General features: G+C 40.0%; 3 protein-coding genes across 4 annotated transcripts; 2 read left to right on the top strand and 1 right to left on the bottom strand.

Moving 5' to 3' along the window:
- Positions 1-21: 21 nt before the first annotated feature.
- LOC136411651 (MAGE-like protein 2) lies at positions 22-1,712 on the top strand (the record flags this gene model as incomplete). Its single annotated transcript, XM_066394304.1, has 2 exons — positions 22-747; positions 849-1,712. Coding segments are annotated over 2 exons (1,590 nt in total), but the record flags the coding sequence as incomplete, so codon positions are not given.
- An 8,421-nt stretch (positions 1,713-10,133) lies between these two features.
- LOC136411698 (forkhead box protein F1-like) lies at positions 10,134-14,438 on the top strand. Its single transcript, XM_066394357.1, has 2 exons — positions 10,134-11,610; positions 13,912-14,438. The coding sequence occupies exons 1-2, from the start codon at positions 10,677-10,679 to the stop codon at positions 14,064-14,066; spliced, it is 1,089 nt and encodes a 362-aa protein (XP_066250454.1). The 5' UTR covers positions 10,134-10,676; the 3' UTR covers positions 14,067-14,438.
- A 2,327-nt stretch (positions 14,439-16,765) lies between these two features.
- LOC136411906 (adenylate cyclase type 2-like) lies at positions 16,766-23,930 on the bottom strand. 2 transcript variants are annotated; one of them, XM_066394715.1, is made up of 20 exons: positions 23,642-23,930; positions 23,082-23,224; positions 22,547-22,696; positions 22,126-22,494; positions 21,422-21,571; positions 21,237-21,352; positions 21,039-21,183; positions 20,850-20,989; positions 20,648-20,797; positions 20,281-20,598; positions 20,014-20,232; positions 19,386-19,553; positions 18,570-18,816; positions 18,443-18,511; positions 18,238-18,384; positions 17,968-18,187; positions 17,752-17,915; positions 17,270-17,483; positions 17,065-17,178; positions 16,766-17,008 (listed from the first exon to the last, which is right to left on the bottom strand). In XM_066394715.1, the coding sequence occupies exons 2-20, from the start codon at positions 23,211-23,213 to the stop codon at positions 16,842-16,844; spliced, it is 3,399 nt and encodes a 1,132-aa protein (XP_066250812.1). In that variant the 5' UTR covers positions 23,214-23,224; positions 23,642-23,930; the 3' UTR covers positions 16,766-16,841. The 2 variants fall into 2 exon arrangements, with proteins under 2 accessions (XP_066250812.1, XP_066250810.1); XM_066394713.1 differs by lacking the exon at positions 23,642-23,930 and having other exon boundaries at positions 23,082-23,277.
- Between the last annotated feature and the right edge of the window lie 2 nt (positions 23,931-23,932).

The raw sequence follows: 23,932 nt of genomic DNA, 5'->3' as shown, positions 1-23,932 counted from the left end.
CCTGCCGCCACCGGCATCAACTATGCTACCAACTACGGCTTGGCCAACCCCTCGGTCTATTCTACCAACGTTGTCGCCTCCAATCCTTCTGTGGTGGCGGTGCAACAACCCCAAGTAGCGCAATTGGTGCATACCAAGACTGTGCAAGTACCAGTACCACAGCCTTACGCGGTTCCTGTAGAGAAGCACGTGCCGGTGCCAGTAGCACAGCCCTACGCAGTCCCTGTAGAAAAGCACGTGCCGGTACCCGTCGCCGTTGACCGTCCAGTACCCGTGACCGTGGAGAAAAGCGTCCCGTTCGCAGTAGATCGCCCAGTCCCATATCCCGTCGACAGGCCTTATCCAGTGCACATTGAAAAGAAAGTTTCGGTACCAGTGCCCGTGGACCGGCCCTACCCAGTAACCGTGGAAAAGCAGGTTCCCGTAGCCGTGGACCGTCCAGTTCCCGTACAAGTTCCCGTGCCTCAGCCCTACCCTGTACACGTGGAGAAGAAAGTCCCCTACGCAGTCGACCGCCCGGTTGTCGTTACTGTGGAACGTCAGGTACCAGTCGCAGTTCCCTACAAAGTTGAGGTTCCTGTAGACAAGCCTTACCCTGTCCACGTCGAAAAGAAGATTCCCTACCCCGTGTACATCAACAAACCTTACGCCGTTCCCGTCGAAAAGCAGGTGGCCGTGCCCTATAAGGTCCCAGTCCCGTACCACGTGGACAGGCCAGTACCAGTTACAGTGGAGAAGCGAGTACCGGTAAGTGTACATTTTTCTGTGGTGAAATAATATGGCCCCCAGTCTTCTTGTTTTCACCCAGTTTTCGCTCATTGAATTTTTAAAAATAATTCTTTTCGCAGGTAATTGTTGAGAAACCAGTGCCGTACACTGTGGAAAAGAAGGTTCCCTATGCAGTACACGTGGACCGTCCAGTGCCCGTGCCCGTGGAGAAGCACGTCCCAGTTCCCGTAGACCGCCCATACCCCGTCCACGTCGAACGTCAAGTGCAGGTCCCGGTACCAATTGAGCGAGTCGTCGCCGTGGAACGTCAGGTGCCAGTGCCGGTGCAGCCTCAGATAATCCAGAGTTACTCACTACACCAGCCATCTTCTGTGGTAGTCGCCCAACAACCCGCAGTCTCGGTAGTAGCATCCGACATTGGTCTACGTTCTACGTACCTGCCTACGCTCTCCACCATCCCATCCGGTGTTGTATCCTCTGTTGGATCTTTCTTAGGAACTAATGTAGTCGCCAGTGATGTAGGAGTGGCATCTATCCATCCATCTTCCATCACCGTTAAAGACGGTTTAGCAAGTTTAGTTACTGGTTCCACCACTGGTACTCTCTCAGGGTCGGTTTCTTCGGTTTCCGTCGATTCGGATTTCGCTCGGAAAGTCGCCGATATCCAAGCCAAATCCGGATCGGTCTCATTGGGTTCTCTCGATTTATCCGCTGCCTTAGCCGGTGCTCAAGTCTCAACCGGAACTTCGGTTTCCTCGGGCTCCGTTGATTTCACCGGATTTCAAAGCAAACCCGAATCTGATGCCGCATTCACCACCTCCGGTGGAACTACCGGTAGTTTCGGCGTAAGTTACGGAATCGCCGCACCGATCCAGACCACGAGCATTCCCCCCTTGGGTTTAAATTTATTCTCGGGATCGTTGACTAGACAGGGAAGGGACTCCAACTCGAAAAAGGCCGAAAAAGATAAGAAGCATGTCTAACCACTTGTGGTGATTTTGAATCAGTGCTGCCATTGTACAAAAAATGCCGATCATTTTCAATAAATAGTATAACGATTAAGTGTGAATTTTTAAATGAGTGTTGATTTATTTACATTAATTTTCGGATGAGCGGTGATGCAATATCGCGCCCAATTAAATAACAATAATTATCGGGGAAAACAAATGGAATCGGCCCGATTAATTTATGGAAATCGGGGTCGTTAAAACTTTGGGTTACTGTTAATTGATTCGGACTTCAAGTTTGATATAATCTAATTTGCCTATTAATGTCTCACACGTAACGTAAGGCAGATCTCTCTCGAACACCATTTGGCATATCCAAATTGACTTGTTTGCAAGAAAACGTTTCAAAATTCGCATCTATTAATGGTGCAGATTTGCCCAACAGAGCCAAAGCAGAGGACCGTCTTAGCGTCTTCAATAAAAAACGGGCGCTGACCTAAAGGCTAAGAAAACACAGGAAATATTCGACGTTATTATTTCAGGATACAAGCCAGGTCTTCCCTCGTTGAATAATCAAAAGATCCGGCTTCTAATGGCTCCAGGATGTCTGGCAATGCCCTAGGAAAAACGTATTAATTATGACCTTATTTAATCTGCTGCTGACAAATTAATATGTACGACCTAAATGGGACCGGCGGAACATTAAAAATCGCTTAATCTCGTTCGGCTCGCCTTTGAAGCAGAAATTTGCAGCTCGTGCATCTTTCCATGCCTTCTTTTATGATGATATTTGAGTCGTCGTCATCTGGGATCTTGACCACCATAACTGCTCCTCCTATCCTTCCGACACAACACTTCCGTAGCTTGGGAACACACAAACAATCTTCTCAAATTTCCTTAAAACGCCCATGAAAAATGGTCATTTCCTAGAAATGCAGAAAAATTCCTAGTTAATTGTTTTCGGTCTCAGATGAGAGCCTTTCACAATAGACTTGATATACCAGAAAAGGCACGTTTTGACGAGTTATAGCACACATGTTCGATTTCTAGCACCATCCCCAGATTAGGTGGCATCATTTTATTTATACACCGAATGCCACTAAAAATCAATGTTTTTAAGCCTTACGCCGAAACACCTGAAAATAATGAACAAATTTAATAATTTTCCGTAGGATGAAAACAGGGAGAAACTTTAACGCAAAGTTCTTGGGAAAGTTTCCCATTAGAAATGCTAATTTGGTTCTTCCTAAGTAGGTGGCTGCGTAAGCTCGTGAAACTTTGTAACTTGAAAACTCCTGCGGGATTTCTTGGCCGCAATAGGTAAGTTAATTTCGAGACTTTATGCCGGATAATCTTTCGCCTTCACCAAAAATAACTGCTGCGAGGCTTTCAAAGTAGAAAAGCTGAAACCTTAGTGCATTCTGTGTGAATAGTACTGAGGCTCTTTTTTTATCCCTTATAATCTCTACTGTAACCCTTTAGCTCCATCACTGTCAGCTGTAATAAGCCTTCCTATTTATATAAAGTAATAAACATGTTTAAACAGTACAATTTGAGTTTTATTGATAATTAGTAGATAAATTATTACGTAATATTATTTACTAAGCACGTACTCATATGTAATCCATAATTAATAAGTTATGAGTAAATAAATATTGTTAAGTATGCAAAATGTACTTTTCTTGACGATGATGAATAAACATTTTTTTCGAAGTTTCACCACTTTCTTGATACTTGATGAATTCAAGAACTGTTGTTTCAAATAAAATATAAAAAGAGAAGTAGTAAAGCTTTTGAGGTTTATAATTTTTACTCTCGGTGACCAAAAAGAAATCATTACATATTCCGGCGCCTTCGCCACTTCATTGCAATTATTGTGTAAAATAATTTGATTAATAGTTTCGTTGCTACGCAAAATGCATTCACCGAATTATCAAGAAATGACGCATCTGTTGATGAAGAGTTCTTTACATAATTGAAATCTAACTGTCAAGATTTTTTAGACCGCTTTCAAATAATTAAATATACTTTTACTTAAAATCAGATATACTTCTATTACAAAACTAAAACGAAATATAGATTTATTCTCATTTATAATATCTTATCAGACTGAACAGCCGGCCTTAACAAATGAGGCGCCTAGGGTAAAATTTTTATTTACCGTTCCATTACTCCCAAAAAAACCGCCGCCTTTCCTAGTTTGTCGCCCAACCACGCTACTCCATAACACCAGTACCGAAGTTGAAGTATCCGTAAAAAAGAGAAATAAGCAAATTAGTTATTCATTAGTTGATACATTTTTTTGAGATGACTAATTTTGACCGGGAGAGACATCTATGAAAACAAGTAGTAAGTTGCATAGATGAAGAAACCTGACGGTATCATAGAAACCTGTACGTTACAGAGACCTGCTATGAAAAGGGGACGGAAAGTAAACTGCCGGCGGATAGATGGAGCCAGAGAAAATTTTTTAATGTTTTTCAATTAGAAATTTTCCAAGAACATTTCAGGCATGGTTTACAAAAATTTAATTTAACTCTCTGTTGTTTTATTAAATAATTTCATTTGAAATTAATTTTTTTCTTGACATTTGAAATAATTAATTCTGTCGAGATATTTTTTATGCTTAGTAAAGAGAATTACCAGGAATGTGACAAATTCAAAGATTGAGAATAGGGGAAAAAGTACGCATTTAACGAAATTAAATTGAGTAGATAGTTTTATTCATTGGGTCTCGTTGAGAACAAACACATGTCTCCGATGCCCCGTTATTGGCCGTCTCAACTTCAAAAAAGTCGAAAACAATAAAGACACTAATAAATTAACGCTGCCTAATTTGTTTATAATAAATTCACTGACAGTTTACAGTATGGATCCCCTCAATTCGCCCAGGGAATATCTGTCACCCACTTCTCATCTCTTTGTTTATCTTACGGGAATATGCTCGGCAGCCCGAGGTCTCGTGTGTATGTAAGTTGGGTGTAACTCCTATCTCCGTCTCTTTCTCTTACGATGGATGAGTGACGCGCTAATTTTCCGTATAATTGGAAAACATTTTTAGTCAGTGGCGGGGCCACATTATGAGCTTTAAGAGCTGCTATAAGAAACGCGGCGAAGGAAGTGCTCCCATTACCTGCCACTGGGGATTGAAGATTATCTGGTTTTTGTCTGTTAAAACATCGTTATTCTCTACAACAGCTATCAGCCGTGGAGCGGAGGTGCAGATAAGGCCGACTTAAAAAAGCGTGGTTTCGGCTTTTTATGGGTTTTGGGCAAAGAAAATGGTTTAGGTAGAACTGTTAAGGTCTGTCAATATTGTGACCTTAGAAAGGTACAAGGACTCCTAATAAATCCAGAACAAAGTGCCACTATGCGTGGAATTATCTCGGTTATGGTTGGTGAGCCACTTGAGTGTGGCCTAAAAGGACATGAGAAATTCCTATACGCAAGAAAAATAAGCAACAACTGCGGAACGCAGTCGCCTGTATGTCGAGCATAAACTTCGAGCGCAATGTGTTTTAAAGGGTAATTTTATGGATACCGAGCGGTTCTGTTGCAGGCCCAGGATAAACAAACAATGGAGACGATCGTCCACGTTGTGCATGAGATGCCACACATTGCGTTTTATGGCTTATAGCCCCGCCATATTGCATCTGCTACTTCCCGTTCAGTTTCTTCTATTTCTAGTACTTTTTCGAATGTGAAAAAACTTTCATCCAGAAAATCGGAATCTATCAAGCCGATGAGCGAACGCAATCCAGATCCAGTACATCTTTACGTGTGTCGGCTTCGCAACGAAAATAAACCGATCCGTGATAGATGATCGCGATTAAAATAAGAAATTGCTGCTGCTCTTTAAACCAGTGACGGGGTCGGACAAAAATGCGCTGAATTACCAAAAAATGCTTTCATCGACTCTTTATGAGATGTGCAAGAATTGGCTGATAGCCCTCGAGCTTTGGGGGTTTCACGGGTTTATCACGCACGATTTTTTTTTTATCCAGTCTCTGCGCCGCCTCTGAACGGGACATAAAATAGCACAGGAAACTGTGAATCCTTTAAAACCGAGAATTTGTTTATGTCTGTCACGTTATATTAGAACAGTTACCAGGAGCAAGGTGTCGATATCCCAAACGCGCATGCAAAGGGACGCCAAAAGGGCAGGCGCGACGCTGCCTTTTAACGCGAAGGAAACGCGGCATGGATTGTTTATTATTCAAACTAAAGACCCGGGTCAGATCAGATGATCCGCCGCTGCATTTGGGTGGTCCAAATACGTGTAATTGTGGTCGTTTTTGTTTAAAAGCGCGAGATTAAAGGGGCTTTTTGAAGCCGCAAAGAGCGCCGCCACGCGGAGCCTATTTCCAGGCGTTTTTGTTTACAGGTCTATTTGAGACACAACAGTATGCCTCAACCGGAGAAAAGGAGACAAGAAAACTGCTTAAAAGGGGTCAAACTACTCGAATACAATCTTTAAAAGGCAAAGCTGATGAACAGCCGTTCAAATCAATCAAGCCCTCGTCATTGACACTCGAAACGGTCAGTTATGACCCTTTTTGAGCCGCTTCCGACTGGCGTTTATGCCAACTAAACCGTTTTATTGCTGACGCCATCTCGACAGTTAAAAGTTCATTAAACGGCCATCTACAGGACGTTTTATTCTCAAACTATGAAAAAGCAAAAATGGCGTTAAATCATTGTCTGTTCTATTTAATGCGAATTGGAAACTTAAATTGCCACAAATTGCTTAACAACATTGAAAATTTTAAAAAATGGCAACAGAGCGCTGATCTTTTGTTTCACAAATGACAGGTCTATTCGAACTGTCAAACTACAAGGAATGTTATCAATTTTTGTAGAATTTAAGGCGAGTTACAGTCGTCGTAGAGGAAATATTGCAGTAAAAAGCACAAGACTCAACACCATATAATTTCCTTTTGTTGCGAACTATCGTCAAAACTGACCTCTCCAGAGCAGCCAAATTTAGGACTGAGGATAAAAACTAGAGGAAATTAGGTTCAAATACCCATGCAAATTTAGACACACACTACAATGGACCTTAAGGACAACAACACTGCGATATGAGAGATCCATAAGTTGTCAGCAAATGTTTATATTTCCAGGTACAAAAAGAGAATAAATCGCAGTCGCAAAGTTTTTTTGTTTGAGTACACTCTTAAAAGCGATGTTGCCAAACTTACAAGTTCAACAACTATCTTTGAAAGTTAGTTAAAAACTGATGAATATTGGAGGAAATGGATGAGCAATATGAGAGATTCATATATTGTCAGTAAATGTTACATTTCTCGGATGAAAAGAGAAATGCTAGACGAATATGCTATCGATGAAACAGAAAGCATGCAGTAGTGTACTAACTTAGTTGGGCATAAAAAAATCATAAACAGAGAAATTTCTACAACTACAAGTGACAACGCTGTTTTCTTCTTTTGTTGCCACTATAGACATAATCTGTCAAAATCTTCAACAAAGACGCTGCTGCCAGATGTACCAGAAAAGGACACATCTCAATATTTCCCAAGTTTAATTCACCACTTCAGGCAACTGTATTTGCTTTTAAAACTCTGTTCAACCTGAATGGCGATTTGTTATGGGGCCACCCACGGCGAAAACCCCGGAGGGCTACTTGAAAGGTCGCCACTGTTTTGACATGCCCTTACAACAAACCAGCAAATTGAGTCATCGATACGGTTTGGTGGCGCCCGGGCCACTTTAATCTCTCGCAATTCAGTTTAGAATGGCAATACAAGTCTCCAATTCCCAAGCAAGAAGCGACTTTTGGTCGCCATTTTCAAGGTGTGGTAATGACCATTGGTTGGTCGGCTCAGGTAGGTACTTACCTGTGGCCAATGAGGACCTGTGACGTCGGTATAATGGCGTTTACATTAATTGTTGACAACACCGTAAATGGGGGAAATGACGATAATGAGAAAATTGCTTTTAGATGGTCGTAAAAATAAGTTTAAATTTAGTCATTTGTCATCGATTCGAATGGCAAAAGTTCAAGCATAGATTGCTTAATGGCTGCACGGCGGTGTCATATTGCTTAAAATAAGGACTGACACTCACCTGTGAGAATAATGTCCAAATGGGCTTGACACATGTACGGGACTTACACATTCAGCATTGGACAAGAAAGGACATTTAGAAAAGCAACGTTGCCTGGGTGCTATTATACAGTTTTTGTTTATTTTGGCACGCCAATGCTTTATGCCCCCCTAACTGAGAATTTTTATAAATATCTCATCTCATCAGGAAGGAGAATGTTTCTCTTTAAAAGGCATTTGAGCCTTTTTTCAGTTTCGAAACTGTGACGAATGATACACGCCTTAAGAATCTCAAAAACTCAAATTCCCTAAATTTGCAAAAATTATTGAAATAACCTGCACGGAGAGGCCCAGTTGGACTGAAACTAAAGATATCGAATCGAGCAGAAACTCATAAATTAAATTTATCCACTTTAATCTGACCTTACCCCAAAGTCTCACTGCAGAAGAGGTTTCTTTCTCAGCTTCTCACCAGTTTTTGAGCCTTCGGAAATCATCTTGACGGCCCTAATTCCAACGCTAAATACATAATTGATCGTTCGAGGACCCCAATAATGCTCAAAACTTTCAAAAAGCCGATAAATTACCGTCAACCCTTTTCTTACATAAATAACAATTAAACAGAACTGTCAAGTGGATTACAAGAGACGCATTAACTGCACCGGAGGAATAAAGTGGAGCTGAAATATTTCCGCCTCACTCTTTCACATGTCACAAAAGCAGGCACGAGTTCTCTTGTTCTCCTTTAGCTCGCCAAATTCTGATTGGCCAAATAATTTTGACACATGTGTCAACAGCCGCACTGAATCCAACGCCGCTGATGCAGACAGGCCTGAGGACTGTAGCGTCATCAAAGTTGGTTCATATCGTGTATTAATGAAATATATATTTTTTATAATTAATTATTTCAGCGGTTTTTTATTTAGGCATCATAGATACGCCCTGTGGATTGACTTGAGGTCATAAATTCCAATTTGAAAGATTCGCAATAAATTCTAAATCAAAATCGAAATAACGAGCCGCAAAATAACAGTTTTTTGGCCCGATTTCAGGGTGCGCGCGTTCACAACGAAAAATGCCAATTAATCGGTTTTAAGTTTGTCGTTAAGACGAAAAACATGTGAAACTCGTTCGCGGCGTTGAAATGTCGTAAACGGTGGGCGGCCGGGGCCGGTTGGAAGGCGGGCTTTGGGGTGTACACGTTCATCTTTCCGAGCAGTGGCGTATCGTCTGGCTTTTGAGCAAAGTAACACCATTAAAATACAAACAGCTAGCACAATCCAGGCTTCGTTATGGAAAATGGTGCGTGAGTTTGGCAACGTCGCGTTTTAATTTTGATGATAAAAAATTAGCAGAAACAATTGACCAAATCAATGTTAAATTTAAAAAGTGTCTCTGCACAAATCCTTAATGGATTTTGAAATCATTCTAAAGACAATGTAGGTTTCTTAATCCCAATGCAACGATTTTCATTTTAACTGCCTAAATGCAAGTGTATGGCAACATTGCTTTAATTTGACACGTCTCTTAAAAAATAGACGCTTCAAGCCACCCCCCAAAGTCAAAGAAAATATTCAGTGTTTCAAGGTTTTTTGGAGATTTTTACCCTTTAAAACAAGAATTAATGGAATTTTAAGTTTGGAAGTGCGGCCAAATAAATTTAACAATTGAACGATGCGTAATGTTGGAGACTAGTGAAGTCGCATTTTTGACAATAATCACTACGTTTTATAATTATTTTCCCTAGGCGAATTCGGCTTTAAATTTGATAACGTCGACTTAAGTTTGACGGCAGTGTCGTTTTTGAAACCAAGGACTAAACCTATGATGCCATATTTCAGACAATCGTCTGCTTAAAACTTTATCTTTGCAAAAACCGATATTCAGGGCAGTATATCATAGCTCTAACAATTCTATTTAAGCTGTCAAATATGGATTAAATTTGGCAGCATTGTTTTGACTGTAATAATTGACAGTTAAAATGTGGTTTACAAAACAAATGCCTAAAGCTATGATGCCAAATATCTGATATATGTACATAGTAAAGCAGTTTAATGGAAACTAGTATTAAAGCTACAATATTTAAATATTATAGGGCATGTTTGAATTTGTACAGGGTTCCTTAACTAATTGTATTTTGAACAATTTCTCTCTCAAGATACTTTTCAGGCGGGAAAAATGAGTATTTTAAGAGTAATGTGGCAACTCAGTTGTTGGTTTGGTATACAATTACAGCGGCATTTTTAAAACAAAAGAACGAGCCACGATGTCAAATTTGTGCTCTTTTACAATCACAGAAGAAAACTAACTTTCTAAGTGATTTTACAGGGAAAATATTGATTTTTGCCGTTTAACTGGCACTAAAATCGCAAAAAAGGCAGTCGTCAGCGCATTCCAACTCGAGAGTCTTATCAGCGCTCTTATCAGTCCAAAGGCAGATAAACCGCAAAGACCGAGAAATTTTATTAAAAGTGATTGCTGGTCGCAATGGCTTAGTTTGTTGGGTGTCGTACTTAATCCTGGAAGATCCCGACCATCAGCCTTAATCCGGACCCGCGCCATTCGCCGAAATAGGCCCGAATAGTAGTGGGGGTCACACATCTCTCCCCGGAATCCAAGTGAAGCACCGCCTGAAAATCCCTGAGCTGGAACGGTACGACGTGCCTATCTCGCTCTCGCTCGCGCTCGGTTCCCGGTAGGCCCGTCCGCGCTCCAGACCCAGTGCCTAGCGAATTTAATATCATTCCCGCTCACAAGAGCGTACGCGAGACATTTGTATACACAAAACCCTAGTGTAAATTGTGTACGATTCCCGGCCAGTGTTTGTATATGGCCCCGTAAATATACACTATATTGTGTATATACAGTGCTTGTGTATCAAATAAAGATCGGATTGTTTATAGTTTATATGATTTCGATGTAAATGTTTTGAAGAATGATGAAGGAACAGCAGTTGGTCGAGGTCGGCGGCGGTGTTAGCATCCAGCAACATCTCGGTCAGCTACAGTTGCACCATCCCAGCGTCATATCACTGAACGAGGCGGCCACATCCGTCCAGCAGCAGCAGCAGCAGCAGCAGCAGCATAGCAATGTTTCCCCCGAAAGCGCGGCCTCGACTGAGGACCAAAAACCCAGTTCATCGGATAAAAAGAGCGGCATTCGAAGGCAGGAGAAGCCCCCCTATTCTTATATCGCCCTCATAGTTATGGCAATCCAACATTCACCGGCCAAAAGACTCACTTTAAGTGAAATCTACTCGTTTCTCCAGCAGCGCTTCCCTTTCTTCAGGGGCAGCTACCAGGGATGGAAAAACTCGGTGAGGCACAATCTCTCCCTCAACGAGTGCTTCATCAAGCTCCCCAAAGGACTAGGGCGGCCTGGAAAGGGTCACTACTGGACAATAGACCCCGCCAGCGAATATATGTTCGAAGAAGGTTCCTTCCGACGGCGTCCTCGCGGGTTCAGGCGCAAGTGTCAGGCTATGAAGCCTCAATACCATCCAGGAACCTTTTTCGCCAACAACATGCCTTCGATGGTGAATCAGGCCACGGGATACGAACACCAAGGGCTGGTGCAAACGCAGGATTACTCCACATGCTCCTATAACGCTCCCTCGCCCCAGGTGACGTCAGTGTCCGGGGGACATTACGGGAACTATGAGTACCCTGCGGTGTATCAGCAACAGTGCGAGCGCGATTGGGGGACGAACGCGAGCCTGTTAACTTCGCCCTATGCGGACGGGACCGCTATTTCCAGTAGCTATCTAAAAGCACCCCTCAGTCCAGTGCAGGAGAACCAGGACACACCACCGCCGCCCGTAGATAACTACTATCAGTACGGGGTTATTTCTACGTCTGTAACGGAGAATTGTAAGTAACACATCTTTGTTATATGTGCTCCTGTTTCAAATCATGTAAGGACACGCCACTGTTTTTTTTTGCAAAATTTTCATGCCCACCATTTGGCAATAAATGAGCGCTAACCTGAACATTATCGAAATGAAACCAAACTTCGCCCAATTCCCGACATTTGAATCTCCGTTTCAATCAACTTTCGCTGACTTATTTTAGTGAGTAGTGTACTAATACGACGGAAAAACAATGTTTGAATTTTAAGTCAATTTATTCCGACCTTTTTGAGCTCATTGTATATACAATTTGGATCTTCACCCTGTATCATCTCAAAAACAATGACAAAAGCCCACAACTGGCGTTGCCAAATTTAGCAAACCGAACTAACCTGAAAAACAATTTAGAAAACGAATGCAGCCAGCGATGCTGTTATTAATAATATTTAAGGATCAAGAAGTCGAAGAAATTGGGTATTAATTAAGCAACAGTTAAGTAAATATTTACTCATTGTAATTACAATTGGCAACGTGGCGTTTTTCTCTTGTCTCGCAACTAATTCCTCGACACGTCACTTCTATGAGTCATCTTTCTAATTTATAAACGATCTATGGAGTTTTCAAAACAAATGAATTAGGTGCCAAAGTCAAAATTTCTCGATAAAAAAAAAAATTAGAATTTTCAGAGTAGACTGCCTTTAATGTGACAGCTTCAAGTGTCTACTTCTGCAGTAAATGGCAACTTATTGACATTATTTACTTATATGTACATATATAACATTTATACTGCAGTTTCCAAACTTTCAAGATTATAAAAAAATCGAAAAAATAATAAATTCTTGGAGTTCTTGGTAGTTTTCGCTTGACCACGCCACTGTTTCAAAATGACCTATAAGGGACTTTTCTCAATGTGTGTAATCGATCATTAAATGTCAAAATTTGGCGACAGTCAGTTAAACATTGACATTTTTGAGACGTGTCACTAATGCAGGGAGTGCTAGCAAGCTTTTAAAGTCCTTAATTCTGTAGGGTCTCTTGGTATTTATTGGCAAACAATTAACAGTAGCATACACAGGAATTGGTCTAACAGCTATTAACTCTGCTAAGGTTGATTTAGATTAATTGCTCTTCTACAGCAACCCGACAACGCTGTAATCTGATTGACATTATTGTTAGTGAAAAACTAAAGCCACGTTGCTAAATATTTATCATTCTCACAATTTTTTTATTACTTCTGTTTTTTAAAAAAACTATGAAAAAAAATATTAACTATTAAGAAATAATACGATATTTAAACTAGTTGCCCTCACTGTTTGTGTTACTCTGCTTAATGTGGCAATGCTGGAAGGGATACATTACAATATACATTACTTTGTTGCGAGAATTACCTGTTCATCTATGTTACTGACTATTAAAACTTGCTTATGTCTCAAAATCCCAGATTGAGCGATTTTTATATCCTACAATTCAGCACCAGATGGTGTTAACAACCACCCTTAGAGCCACCATAAAAATTCAAAATTCCAGCCCATAAAACAATAAAACCCTTTTTTGAAGGGACGTCCTGTGTATGGTGTTAAATCTTGAACTTTCAGAATTAAATTACATAATAATGAGACATAAGCCTCAGTAACGACAAATTTTGGGATTATAGTTCGTAAGGCAGCAGCCATATAGAATGATAAAAAAAAAAGTTCAATATAGCCAATGAGAGTACTGTGACTGGACATCTACAAAAGTCATCAATTCAATTTGACTGACAACTATGACAAACATTAAATTCAACACGTCAGATGTAATGCCATTCTGCTTAACAACATTGCCGATTTGTATCAGCATTTTCCGTGCCATTAATCAACTGTTTTGCCCCCGGCCACCCACAAAGTAGCCGAAACGCATTACCGCGCGTCAGTCGACCTGTCAACTGTCATGTTAGTTGCCATCTCGGATTACCTTGTCAACGCGCCCGATCGCAGTAAGCGCCGCTAAAGCAAACACAGAAGGCCCCGGGGGGCGCCCCGTACAAGAAAAATAGATGATCGCTACTATTAGTGTAGTATAGTAGTTTCGGGAGCTTTATGAATGAAAAGAAACTCGATCCGGTGTTGCGTTTTTGTTTTACCATCCAAAGCGATTTTGGCCGTGTCGAGGCACATGTTGCCGCCTCAAAATAATACACAAATCTTGAATTATTTACACAATTTTCGGATTGTGTTTATTCCACGAGTACCACTTGCGAACAATCTCTAACCCAGCATGATATACTGACTCGCGTAAACAGTCGCAACAAAGACTAATCGGTGCCATTTTTTTTGAATTTCAGTGATGAGGCCGGCTAGCAATGGCATGCAACAGTGCGATAGAAAACCCTACGTGGCATCGCCGCATTCGACTACTCTGCCGCCATCTTTGCCTTCGCCTCCCACTTCCAATACCCCGCACTCTTTCTACGAGACTCCCGTCAAATATGGCATGTAAATGTCACGTATTAGCATCTGTCAAAAACAAAAACAGAAAATCGGTACCGTTATTAGTCTCGTACGTCAATTTTTTTTTCATTTTTTGACTTAATTTATTTGAAACGTTACTGGTTCCAGTAACGTGTGGACTACAACGAAGCTTTTATTGTAATTATTACGTTATTATCGATTTAGCTTAATTAAGTGATTATTCATACAGCTGTCAGATGCCAAAGGATTGTACATAGTTCAGGTCTTTAGCGGTGTAAGTTCGTTTCTGAGGTTCGTTTTGGGTACTGTATAGAGCGTTTTTTTTTTTTAAGTATAGTAATTATTATTATCAGTGATTATATGGGATATTATTATTTATAAAATGAATAAAAGTATTATGTAACACCAATGTGACTTCGTTATTCTCTCTCCTATAGTTTCAATTTTCACACTCTCATTTTCTGTGAAAATATACAGAGACTTGTAGGTCGAGGTGTGGCAATAATGTTTCTGATTTAACATGCAACTATAGCACTATTTTCAAAACAAATGAGTAAAGCATTGATGCCACGTTCCTATTTTTGGAAATTCTTTCCAAATTTATTAATGAAAAAGATTAAGATTGAGCTTGAGATAGAGCAAAATTATCCCAAACATCAGTGTCACTAACCCCAAAGTAAAAATGTGAGGTGTAAAGTCTGTATATAATTCGGCAATTTCAAGATACTGGAGTTGGATGTTCTCAAAGTAAGTAACTACAGCGGCGATGCCAAATTTCTTGAGCGACAAAGCGGCAATGCCACAGTTTTTCAATTTTCCAGCAAATTCAACACACACAAAACGCCATATTTACCTTATTCAATTTGACAAATATTAAGAAACATTACTTTACTTAAACACTGAGACTCTCTTATATTGTACTTATCATCAGAATTTTCACAGGGAAAAATTCAACAGAGGAATGCAATAAAGGATTCGGTGTAACTTATTTGAAGCGTGTAAAAATTGTTTTAATGCAGAAATTTGGCAACACTGCATTTAATTTGACATGGCTATTGTTAAAACAAATTACTACAAAGAATTTGCCAAATTTTGAAATTACTGGACTAAAGAGAAAGACGAATAGATGTAGTTATTTATAGCCCTGGAATTTCGAAAATTTGGAAAAGATTTCTTAAATTTTGGAAGAGGGCTTGATAACACGGAAATCAATTTCACGTTATTGCTTTTGTTGTTCAACCGTTTTTGGATGAAAAACGCGAAACTAGATGGATTTCGTAGTCTCGTAAATGTTCGTTCTCACCAGTGAGAAGTCGTCTGGCAAGAGGCATGACGTTCCAGACCCTCGGGATCCCACACTTAGGTGGAACTGCAAACCGCAAAAACGATATTGCAAGGCCGCGAAGCCTGAAAAAGTCACGTACGCCCGGATTTACTGATTACTCATGCCCTCATCATCATGCGTCTGGAGCCGAAAACTATCAGAAACCCCGTAAGACTGCAGTTAAACTCTATGACTTTTATAGGTAAAAACAACGAAAATAACCGTCGACCGAACCAAAAATCATCCTGTAAATTTCGTACTAAACGGCCAGTACTCGGACCTGTCGTCACCCGCCTTTAAGTGCACACGTTAACAGTCCATATAACTTGTCCGAATGAAAAGCTTTTTTGTGCGGCCCCCCTTGCCTCTCCAATAACGAGCGGTGGACTTATTTATAGGTACCCCCATTAGTTGGTGCTATAAATCTTCAATTCGGACAAAAAAATTGACTATTGAATTGTATTTGGAGACAGAAAATATTCCAAGGACTTCGCGTCGACATTAATCGGCAACAATGCTTTGCTGTTTTGTTTTGAGATTGAATGCGCCATTTTGAATAGAAACGTCAAAACTACTCGTGTTACGGTAAACGTTAGGCCGCCATCATGAATGTAAACGTCAAAACAAATCATTGGACACAGCGGCCGTGTAGAGGTGAAAGAAGATCCTTGGAAATTCCTGATTACCATTTTATTTAAAACAGCGCTTCGGGATGCACTAATTATTTTCCGATCGGGACCTCTAAATTTAAACACATTTTCGGGAATCGTGTAAATAGAGCGCCGCTAAACGCTCGCTCGCGTAAACCTCTTAATCTCGGTTTCGATAAACAATTGGGCGATCAAAGGCGCAAATCGGTAAATAAAGCGGTGATAACTGTTTGACGCGTGCTAAAATGTTATTACCGGGGCACGAAAAAATGGATTTTGCCTTCTATGCGATACGTTTCGGAGCTTTTCCCTTGAAATATTTAAAATGGAACTTACTCGAAGTAAAATGAATGTTCGTGGACTCGGCAACGTTGATCTCACTAATGATTAGTGACAGAAACACTGGAACTGCAGCCGAATTTCAGGTACACAGCTTGGCAACCTTGCAATGAAGAATATCCAGACGGGAAGTTTTTCGGTGCTGTACCCACTTGCCCCTTAGATCCATCAATGGCTGAGAGCTAGGGTTCTCTGTAATTTAAAAGACAAAATCCACGGTATTAGCACCATTTGGGAGTGAAGAACACACCATCATCTGATATGATGGAATGAGGGAGATAGGGATTAATAAATAGAGAACTTTCGCCATTACGTTAGTTCGGTTCGCGGACTCGGAAGAAGGACTGAACAGGTCTTGAGTCGGACTTAGGTTGGACGGCTGGAGTTATGTTTAAGAGCTGAAATATCTCTTTAACTATTTATTATTAAACTTAAACCTAGCACGAAATCACAAAGAAAGAAATAAATTAATAGAAAATATTAGGTACAATCACGAGACCTCCGGCGGCTTCCTGACCAAATTGAATTCTCTATCGAGTTCCACGAAGAACGTAGGCATCTCCCCCACTCCTTTCACCGTTCTCATCCCACGGGGCACACACTTATAACCCAATTTTTCCACCTCAATAGCGGTCTCCTCCAGAACCTGTATATGACCTACACCAAAACCCCCAAAAAATACGTAAATAAATAATAATAAAGTCAGTATGTACCAGCACTTCCAGTACTGTCCATCCTGGAGGCCATATTGACAGCGTTCCCCCAAATGTCGTACAGAGGCTTCTTAGAACCCACCACGCCTGCCACTATAGGACCATGGCAAATCCCTAGAAAAATTAATAAAATCCAACAAGTCCTATTATTGCAATAACCCTACTGCCGTTTTTTCTTTGGATGTGGCAACCTCAAAATTCCTACCGATTCTCAAATTAAACTGAACGAATAAGTTGTTGTGCTCATGGAACTGTTTGAACATAGTAGAAGCGAAGTTCAGGAGCACCTCCAGGGTACTATTGGTGTGATGAGTCTCCTGCTCGTTCTCTCCGGGAATGGTAAGGCCGCAAGCGGCCATGTAGGTCCATTTGGCGATCTTAATCTTCTCCACTTTGGAGAACTCTTTGCGGTTTATCAACTGAAAGAGAAAGGTCAGTGGAACTTTTAGAATGACCTGGAAAAGCTCGGCAACTGACTAAACAAACCAGCAGGATTAGGAGAAGGGTTATAGAATTGACCGCTTTAAGCTACCTACAAAACCTGTCAGTTACAACCCTCCTTAACTTCATTTGGAGTTGTGTTACGATAGTTTTAAAAGAGATACAAATTGAAATGAATTTCTCAATGTCTATAATTTGTTTAAGGCACTGAACACAGCGATACATAGCGTTGAACAATGCACTTACCGTGTCAATAATGGTGATATACTGGTTCATCACTGTCAGAAAGCTCATTTCGTTCTCGGTGTAAACCTCGTCGAAGATCATCGAAGCGAACATGACTGCCGCATTATGATGAGTCTCAAAGTACAAATCGTTCATCTCCTTATTCACGTCCAGGTAAATCTTGGCTGAAATCCTCGTGAAAGAAACGAAAATTTTACCTTCAAAATCAACCTTTACCGACATGTTTGGGCAAGATATTAATTAGCATATTCGTGTTGACCGCCTGCTGCTCGTTCGCCTTACGCTTTTCCTCGAGCAGTTTCGAAGTCCATAGAAAATCCAATCGGTTCATGTAATCAGTCTGTCTGTCGATTAGATGAAGGGTTAACATCAGGAAGACCACGCTGAGGACGTGGGACACTTGCGGTGACAAGTGCGGGTTAAATGTTTCGCTGTTCTGAAGGTTGCGATTAGTCTCCCTCAACAGGAAAAAGTCATGGAAAATACCTTGTAATAAATGGGGGTGACGAAGTATAAAACACAGTAGCTGTAAGCCACTGTGGTTAATAGTGCGTAGAAGAATTTAATCCACAGGAAAATCTTGAGAAACAGGAAGGTCATTATAAGGGCCAATGCGCAAGATTCTGTCATATGCTGTAAGGAATTTAATTTATTATGAAATGGACTGAATGGACTTAAGTAAGAGTTTTACCCAAGGCGTAATGCAATGCTCATAATTGGCTGGATTCGATTCCTTCATGCTCTCGTTATGACAAGACCACTAATGAAATTTGCCATGTTCAGTTTTCACCTCTTATGTTTAGTTTAAACAGACTTACCACTTCCAGAAAGACACAGGACAGGCACAGCATCCATACCAGCGTGTAGATGATCAGTCTTGCCCAGAAATTATATGTTATATACTTAGAAGTGTTGTAAAAGAAGCGCACAACCGGGTTTTGCGGAGGTGTGTCCACGAATTGAGTGTAGAACCGTAGGTACAAGTAATAAGTCCACGTGCTGGGCAGCAGAATCAACATCAAAATCAGCTGGGAGATTATAAATTCGTAACGCAGCCAGGCACGACTAAATAAGGTGCAATACAAATCATTTCAAGATTTTGTGCGAAAAATGGAATTTGGCAAGAGGATAATGCGCGCGGAAACGATAAAATAGGTTGTAGAGTTTATTTGAGAAGTATCCTCCAGATAAAGATCTAATACTAATCCTTAAGCCTATTATTTCCGAGTATTTGTTGATTTTACCAAAATGATTTTCCATGGAAATTTATAACAAAATGTACCTACTTTTATAGAAATTGTTTGCTTGACAAGATTATCAGTATATCTTCGATATATGTACTAGAGGAACATCCTGAAACCGCCTCGGTCAATTATGGAAAAGTTTCAAGGAAGCATAAGTCTCGAGGTTTTGTTGACGAATCTTCAGCTTCTAAACCCCAATATTGTTAGTGGCCCAATTTCCTTCATTTGCTCTCAGAGCTCTCTTTAATTGAAAATTGTTAATTTTTACGTTTTTTCCTAAAAGTTGCCAATTTTCGTAATGAGCCAAACGTTAACATTTTTCCGCATTACATAATTTTTCCATAATTCCCGAAGGACCACCCTGTATATTATTGGTTCTCAAATACGCACCTGTCTAACGTCAAATTCTGAATCAGGTAGACGCAAAGTATCAACACCACTTGACTCGAGACGTAGTACTTGAACATGGGATCCTTCATCTTAACGTACTGCAGCTCGTTCTTCTTATCTTTGAAAATAAGTAGGCTGTTTATCTCGGTCCCTTTCGCAACGTATTGACTAATGAAAAGCGAGGAAAATCAGCGACAATCGAATACTTTACAGGGCGTTAGCGGCTCGTTTTTTTAACCCAACAAATGTTGTAACTATTTGAAAGTTAACCGCTACTGAACCGACACAAATAAGGAATTGATTAAAAATTAAGGAGTATCAATTGTTTCGCTTGGTACCAATAATTATTGATCTCACTTGGGGACCAAAAATATTAGAAAAGAAGTTTGACCTTCATTTTTAGGCTTAAAAGTAAAAAAATGCCGTAAAATCTTCATTGCCATGTCAGGCCATATGTAAGCCTGAAAAACTTACCCGCACCTTCCTATAACACTAATATTATCCCCTGTATAACAACAAAAATGTATGCAGGATTTTGACCTCATTTGTGTCAAATCAATCTGATTCAATCAAGTTAAATACTCAAGCCATGAATCCCCATAGACACATACAAAATCAGACAACTCACTCCCTCTTCGAAAACGACATATCATCAATAGTCTTCTCCATCTCCGTGGCTACTTCTTCCGTTCTCTCCATGTATCTCTTAAAATTGGAACTCATAAACGCCGTCCTTCTTTTAACTTCCCCTGTCAGCCTCCTATCCTCGGTCGCCCGAAACCTCTGACTCGCCCTCCTCTGAAAAACCATACTACGCTTGGGATCTGCACTGACATAAGGAGACCGCCTAAAACGTCGAAAATACATCAAAGCTTTACACTGCTTCCTATTGTACCTGCGGAGATCTTGATCAATGTTATTGCTCTCTATCAGAGTGAGAGTATCCCTTGGTCCCTCGGCGATAGGGGCCGACACAGGAAGGTGGTTCAACAAAGAAAGGGAGCCGTTTTTGCGGAATAACGACGTTCGCAAAGCTGAAGATGCTGGTTCTGAGCCTGCCAATAAAACTTCCTCTTCATTTTGAAACGGAGAGACCAAAAATGTTTTCAGATTGTGCTGCTTAAACTGAGGCACAGTTTCTCCCTTTTCGGTCTCTACGATGTTGTAATTTTTCTGTAGTAGCGCTTTAGTGGCGCTCGTTATATGCACCTTGCTAAAAAACCACTAAAAGAATTCCTAAATGTAAATGAGTTAACCCTTACCCGGCGGACCCCTCGCTTTCCATTTTATTAGCAATATCAACGTCTTTAGACCAAATGTCGAACTGATATTTGACTTTACCGATGATGCCGCTTATTGTCCGCCCAGTATGGATACCAATTCTCATATCTATATCCAAATTATTCTTTTCCCTGGGTGGAAAAGGAGTAAGTTTTTTTTCCTTAAAAATACTTAAAAACAGACCTAACATCAGCAATGATTTTGATCATGGCCAGTCCGAGATCTACGCATGCTTCCGCAGGATTACTAGGAGCATCTGGGGGAAGCCCCGATACGCAATAATAACAATCCCCAAGAAATTTAATTCGAATAACTTTCAACCTCTAAAAAAAACTCCACAAAAGTGCTTATTAAAATACCTTTGAAACTTACATCTGAAGCATCATCAAACCTCCCAAATAACTCGTTTAGAGTCTCCAGCAAATCATGCACATTCAGCTGGTTGGTTATGTAAGTATAGTTCACAATATCAGCAAACAGAATAGTGACTCCCTCGTGGGTTTCTAAGAGATCCTCCCTTAAAAAAGACGCAAATTTCTACATAAACTTCAATACCAAAGGGAGACTTACGGCTTTTCAAATTGGCCAATTCTGCCAAACTTCTGAAAGTTCTCCTGGCTTCTCAAATAGTTCTGGCGCACTTTGTTGATTAGAGGCGCAGGAATGATGCTGGCCATAAGTTGTTCCTGAAAACCTTGCTTAGATGAAACTTAACAGAAAAAAAGTACAAAGTACAAAAAAAAATTGCAAAGTACTTCTTGTTTTTTCTCGTTGCGAAGCTGAAAGGTGCTCTCAATGCAGTCGCGTCTGTCCAGGAAACTCTTCCTCTGGACGATTTCGTTTAAATAGCGGATGTATAGACCGAGGCCGTTGAAACATGTTAGAAAAATTATATCTGAAAAAACCTGAAAAGTAACGTCATGCGAGCGGAGAAGAAATTTAAGACTCCTTTCAGGTGTGTTTTGTGATGATGAGTTTTGCATAAGCCTTATGGGGAGTTTAATGCAGGTTAACGGAAATAAAGAGATATAATCACATCGAATATTATTTAATTTAATTTGTGAATAAATTGTATTAATTATATATATATATATAGCATTTTTTAGTTCCAAAGCATTTCTTCTCGACACAATGGTGGATGAAATTTCATTTAAAGCGCTTCAACAAAATTTCTCATATCTTGCAATTGAACACTGAATTGAGCCTTAAAATGCACTTTATTCAAACGTTGACAAGTTCCTTGAACTAATCCCACACTTCCTCCGATAAATCTATCTCTCTGCTTCCATAAGTAAGACAATAATAGTTCACTTGCAAAGAAAATGTTACTAAAGTAGGCACCAAATTTAAACTCGCAGAGCGCAAAAGTTAAAACTACTTAAACACAAAATTACCCATAGAAACTTATGCAACACGAATTATGTTTCTGATCGAATCGAAATCATAAACGTTTACTTACTCTTTCCACTAATTTATCAGATCGCTTGTAAGTGTTCAGAGCTAGAATCAACACGTGTACACAAGACACCGCAACGCCCAGGGAGCAGGCAACCCAGTTCTTTTCCACCCCAAAGAACATGTAGCAACTGATTACAAGCAGGAATGTATAGGCTGGCATGTACGTGTACAAGTCTGCGGTTTTCCTGAGGTCGTGATACAATGGTAACCCGAAATTAGCCACGAAAATGATTATGAAGGATGTGAGGCAGGTGTAGGTCCATTTTTGCTGCTGGCGATTGATTACTTCGAGGAGGATGAAGCCTGTGAGTGCCAGGAGGATCACTAAGGAGTAAACAATCAGGTCTGGCAACACTGCTACAATCTCCTCCTAAAACGTAATTAGTAGAACTTGGAGTGTTTTAAAGAGGAGAAGCTGTTACCTTACTATCGATGTTCTCGATGAGTAGGAGCACCAGGTGTGTAAAGAAGAGGAGGAAAGTGAGTATGAGGAAGAGGGAGAAGTATCCGAAGTTGATTTTATCAGTGTACTTTCTGAAGAGGTTGTGAAGCTCCAGGGATTGAAATTTTGTCTGGAAATAATGTTAATCGTGATTCATCTGAAAATTTTATTTAATCTAAATAACCTTTCGCAGTTTCCAGCTGCCTCGATAGAACATTATTATCATAACACTTTATTTATTCACTAACTTGGCAAAACTACATCCTGATTACTTATTAAGCTGGAATTTCCAGGCAGGTTTATTCGCGATATGAAATCGTAGGCATCACTTGTCGCCGGTAAATGAAAAACTGTTTAAATAAGGAATTTTCCTTAGTCAATTCCCACCAATTTATATTTATTGGGGCTTACGTTTATCGGGTCTAATAGTATAATGATTATTCATTTTAGCCGAGTAATTCGATTTTTCAGCGATAATGGTCATTTTAGACTAAGAATCCTTAAAAAAAGCTCACCCGTAAATGGCTCCTCGACCACTTTTTCTCCTCGTAGGCCTCAAATTCCTCTTCGTTCGGTTCGAAGAGTTCGTCGTCTTCATCGCTTATGAGGCTGATTGAAGTCTTCGATATCTGTCTTGCTTCGAACATTGCAGCTGGCCCTATACAGTAATAAAACCATTAGTAATTAGTACTGGCAATAGGGTGTAAAATGACTTCTAACGTAATATCCATTGGAATTATGCAAGATCTTTGAGTGGTGTTGTTATCTTTTAATGGATTTTACACTCATAGTTAAGAGAATAGTATAGCTTTCGTAAATAATTTTATTGCCAATCATATGAGTAATTTCACATTTTAATCCTTTTATCATGTTTTGATATTTTTTTCCGATAAAATAAGCTTTTAACGTATCGGCGCTTTATCGACAACAAGCAATCAGATTGGTGTCCAAATTTAGGAAATCCGATCTAATTAAGTCGAATACTTTAAAAACTATTTACGTTTAATTGTTAGTTTTCGCTTTTTTTGTTATGAAGCTCAAAAATGAAACTCTTTCACTTATTTAATGCACGTACCTCCCTAATCAACAACGTGAACTACTCAGAAAATCACTTCAAATGAAAATTATGTAGATTTAAAACACTTTATAGATAAAGTTTCTGTATTTTCTATGTTTGATACGTTCATAATAAAGCAGTGTAACTATGCGACCCGACGAAATTGAACGACTGTCCAAAATTGAACAAATCTCATATTAAATCCCAAACCAAAGCGGGATTATTGGCTGTTCCACTAATCCTTAAGCTGTCCAATTGTACATATATCATCATTTCAATCTCAAGTGTCAGGGTTTAAAAACAATACAC

The sequence above is a fragment of the Euwallacea similis genome, chromosome 10 (genome assembly GCF_039881205.1).
Source record: "Euwallacea similis isolate ESF13 chromosome 10, ESF131.1, whole genome shotgun sequence".
NCBI classification, from domain to species: Eukaryota; Metazoa; Arthropoda; class Insecta; order Coleoptera; family Curculionidae; genus Euwallacea; species Euwallacea similis.
Note: the sequence above shows the minus strand (reverse complement) of the source record. Positions and strands in the feature narration are given on the sequence as shown.

Coding starts and splice junctions, on each gene's coding strand:
- LOC136411698 (XM_066394357.1), top strand. CDS start 10,677: ATGATGAAGGAACAGCAGTTGGTCGAGGTCGGCGGCGGTGTTAGCATC. Junction 11,611..13,911: donor TACGTCTGTAACGGAGAATT/GTAAGTAACACA, acceptor TTTGAATTTCAG/TGATGAGGCCGGCTAGCAAT.
- LOC136411906 (XM_066394715.1), bottom strand. CDS start 23,213: ATGTTCGAAGCAAGACAGATATCGAAGACTTCAATCAGCCTCATAAGC. Junction 20,798..20,849: donor AAAATCATTGCTGATGTTAG/GTCTGTTTTTAA, acceptor TTTTCCACCCAG/GGAAAAGAATAATTTGGATA. Junction 18,817..19,385: donor CAGAATTTGACGTTAGACAG/GTGCGTATTTGA, acceptor CACCTTATTTAG/TCGTGCCTGGCTGCGTTACG.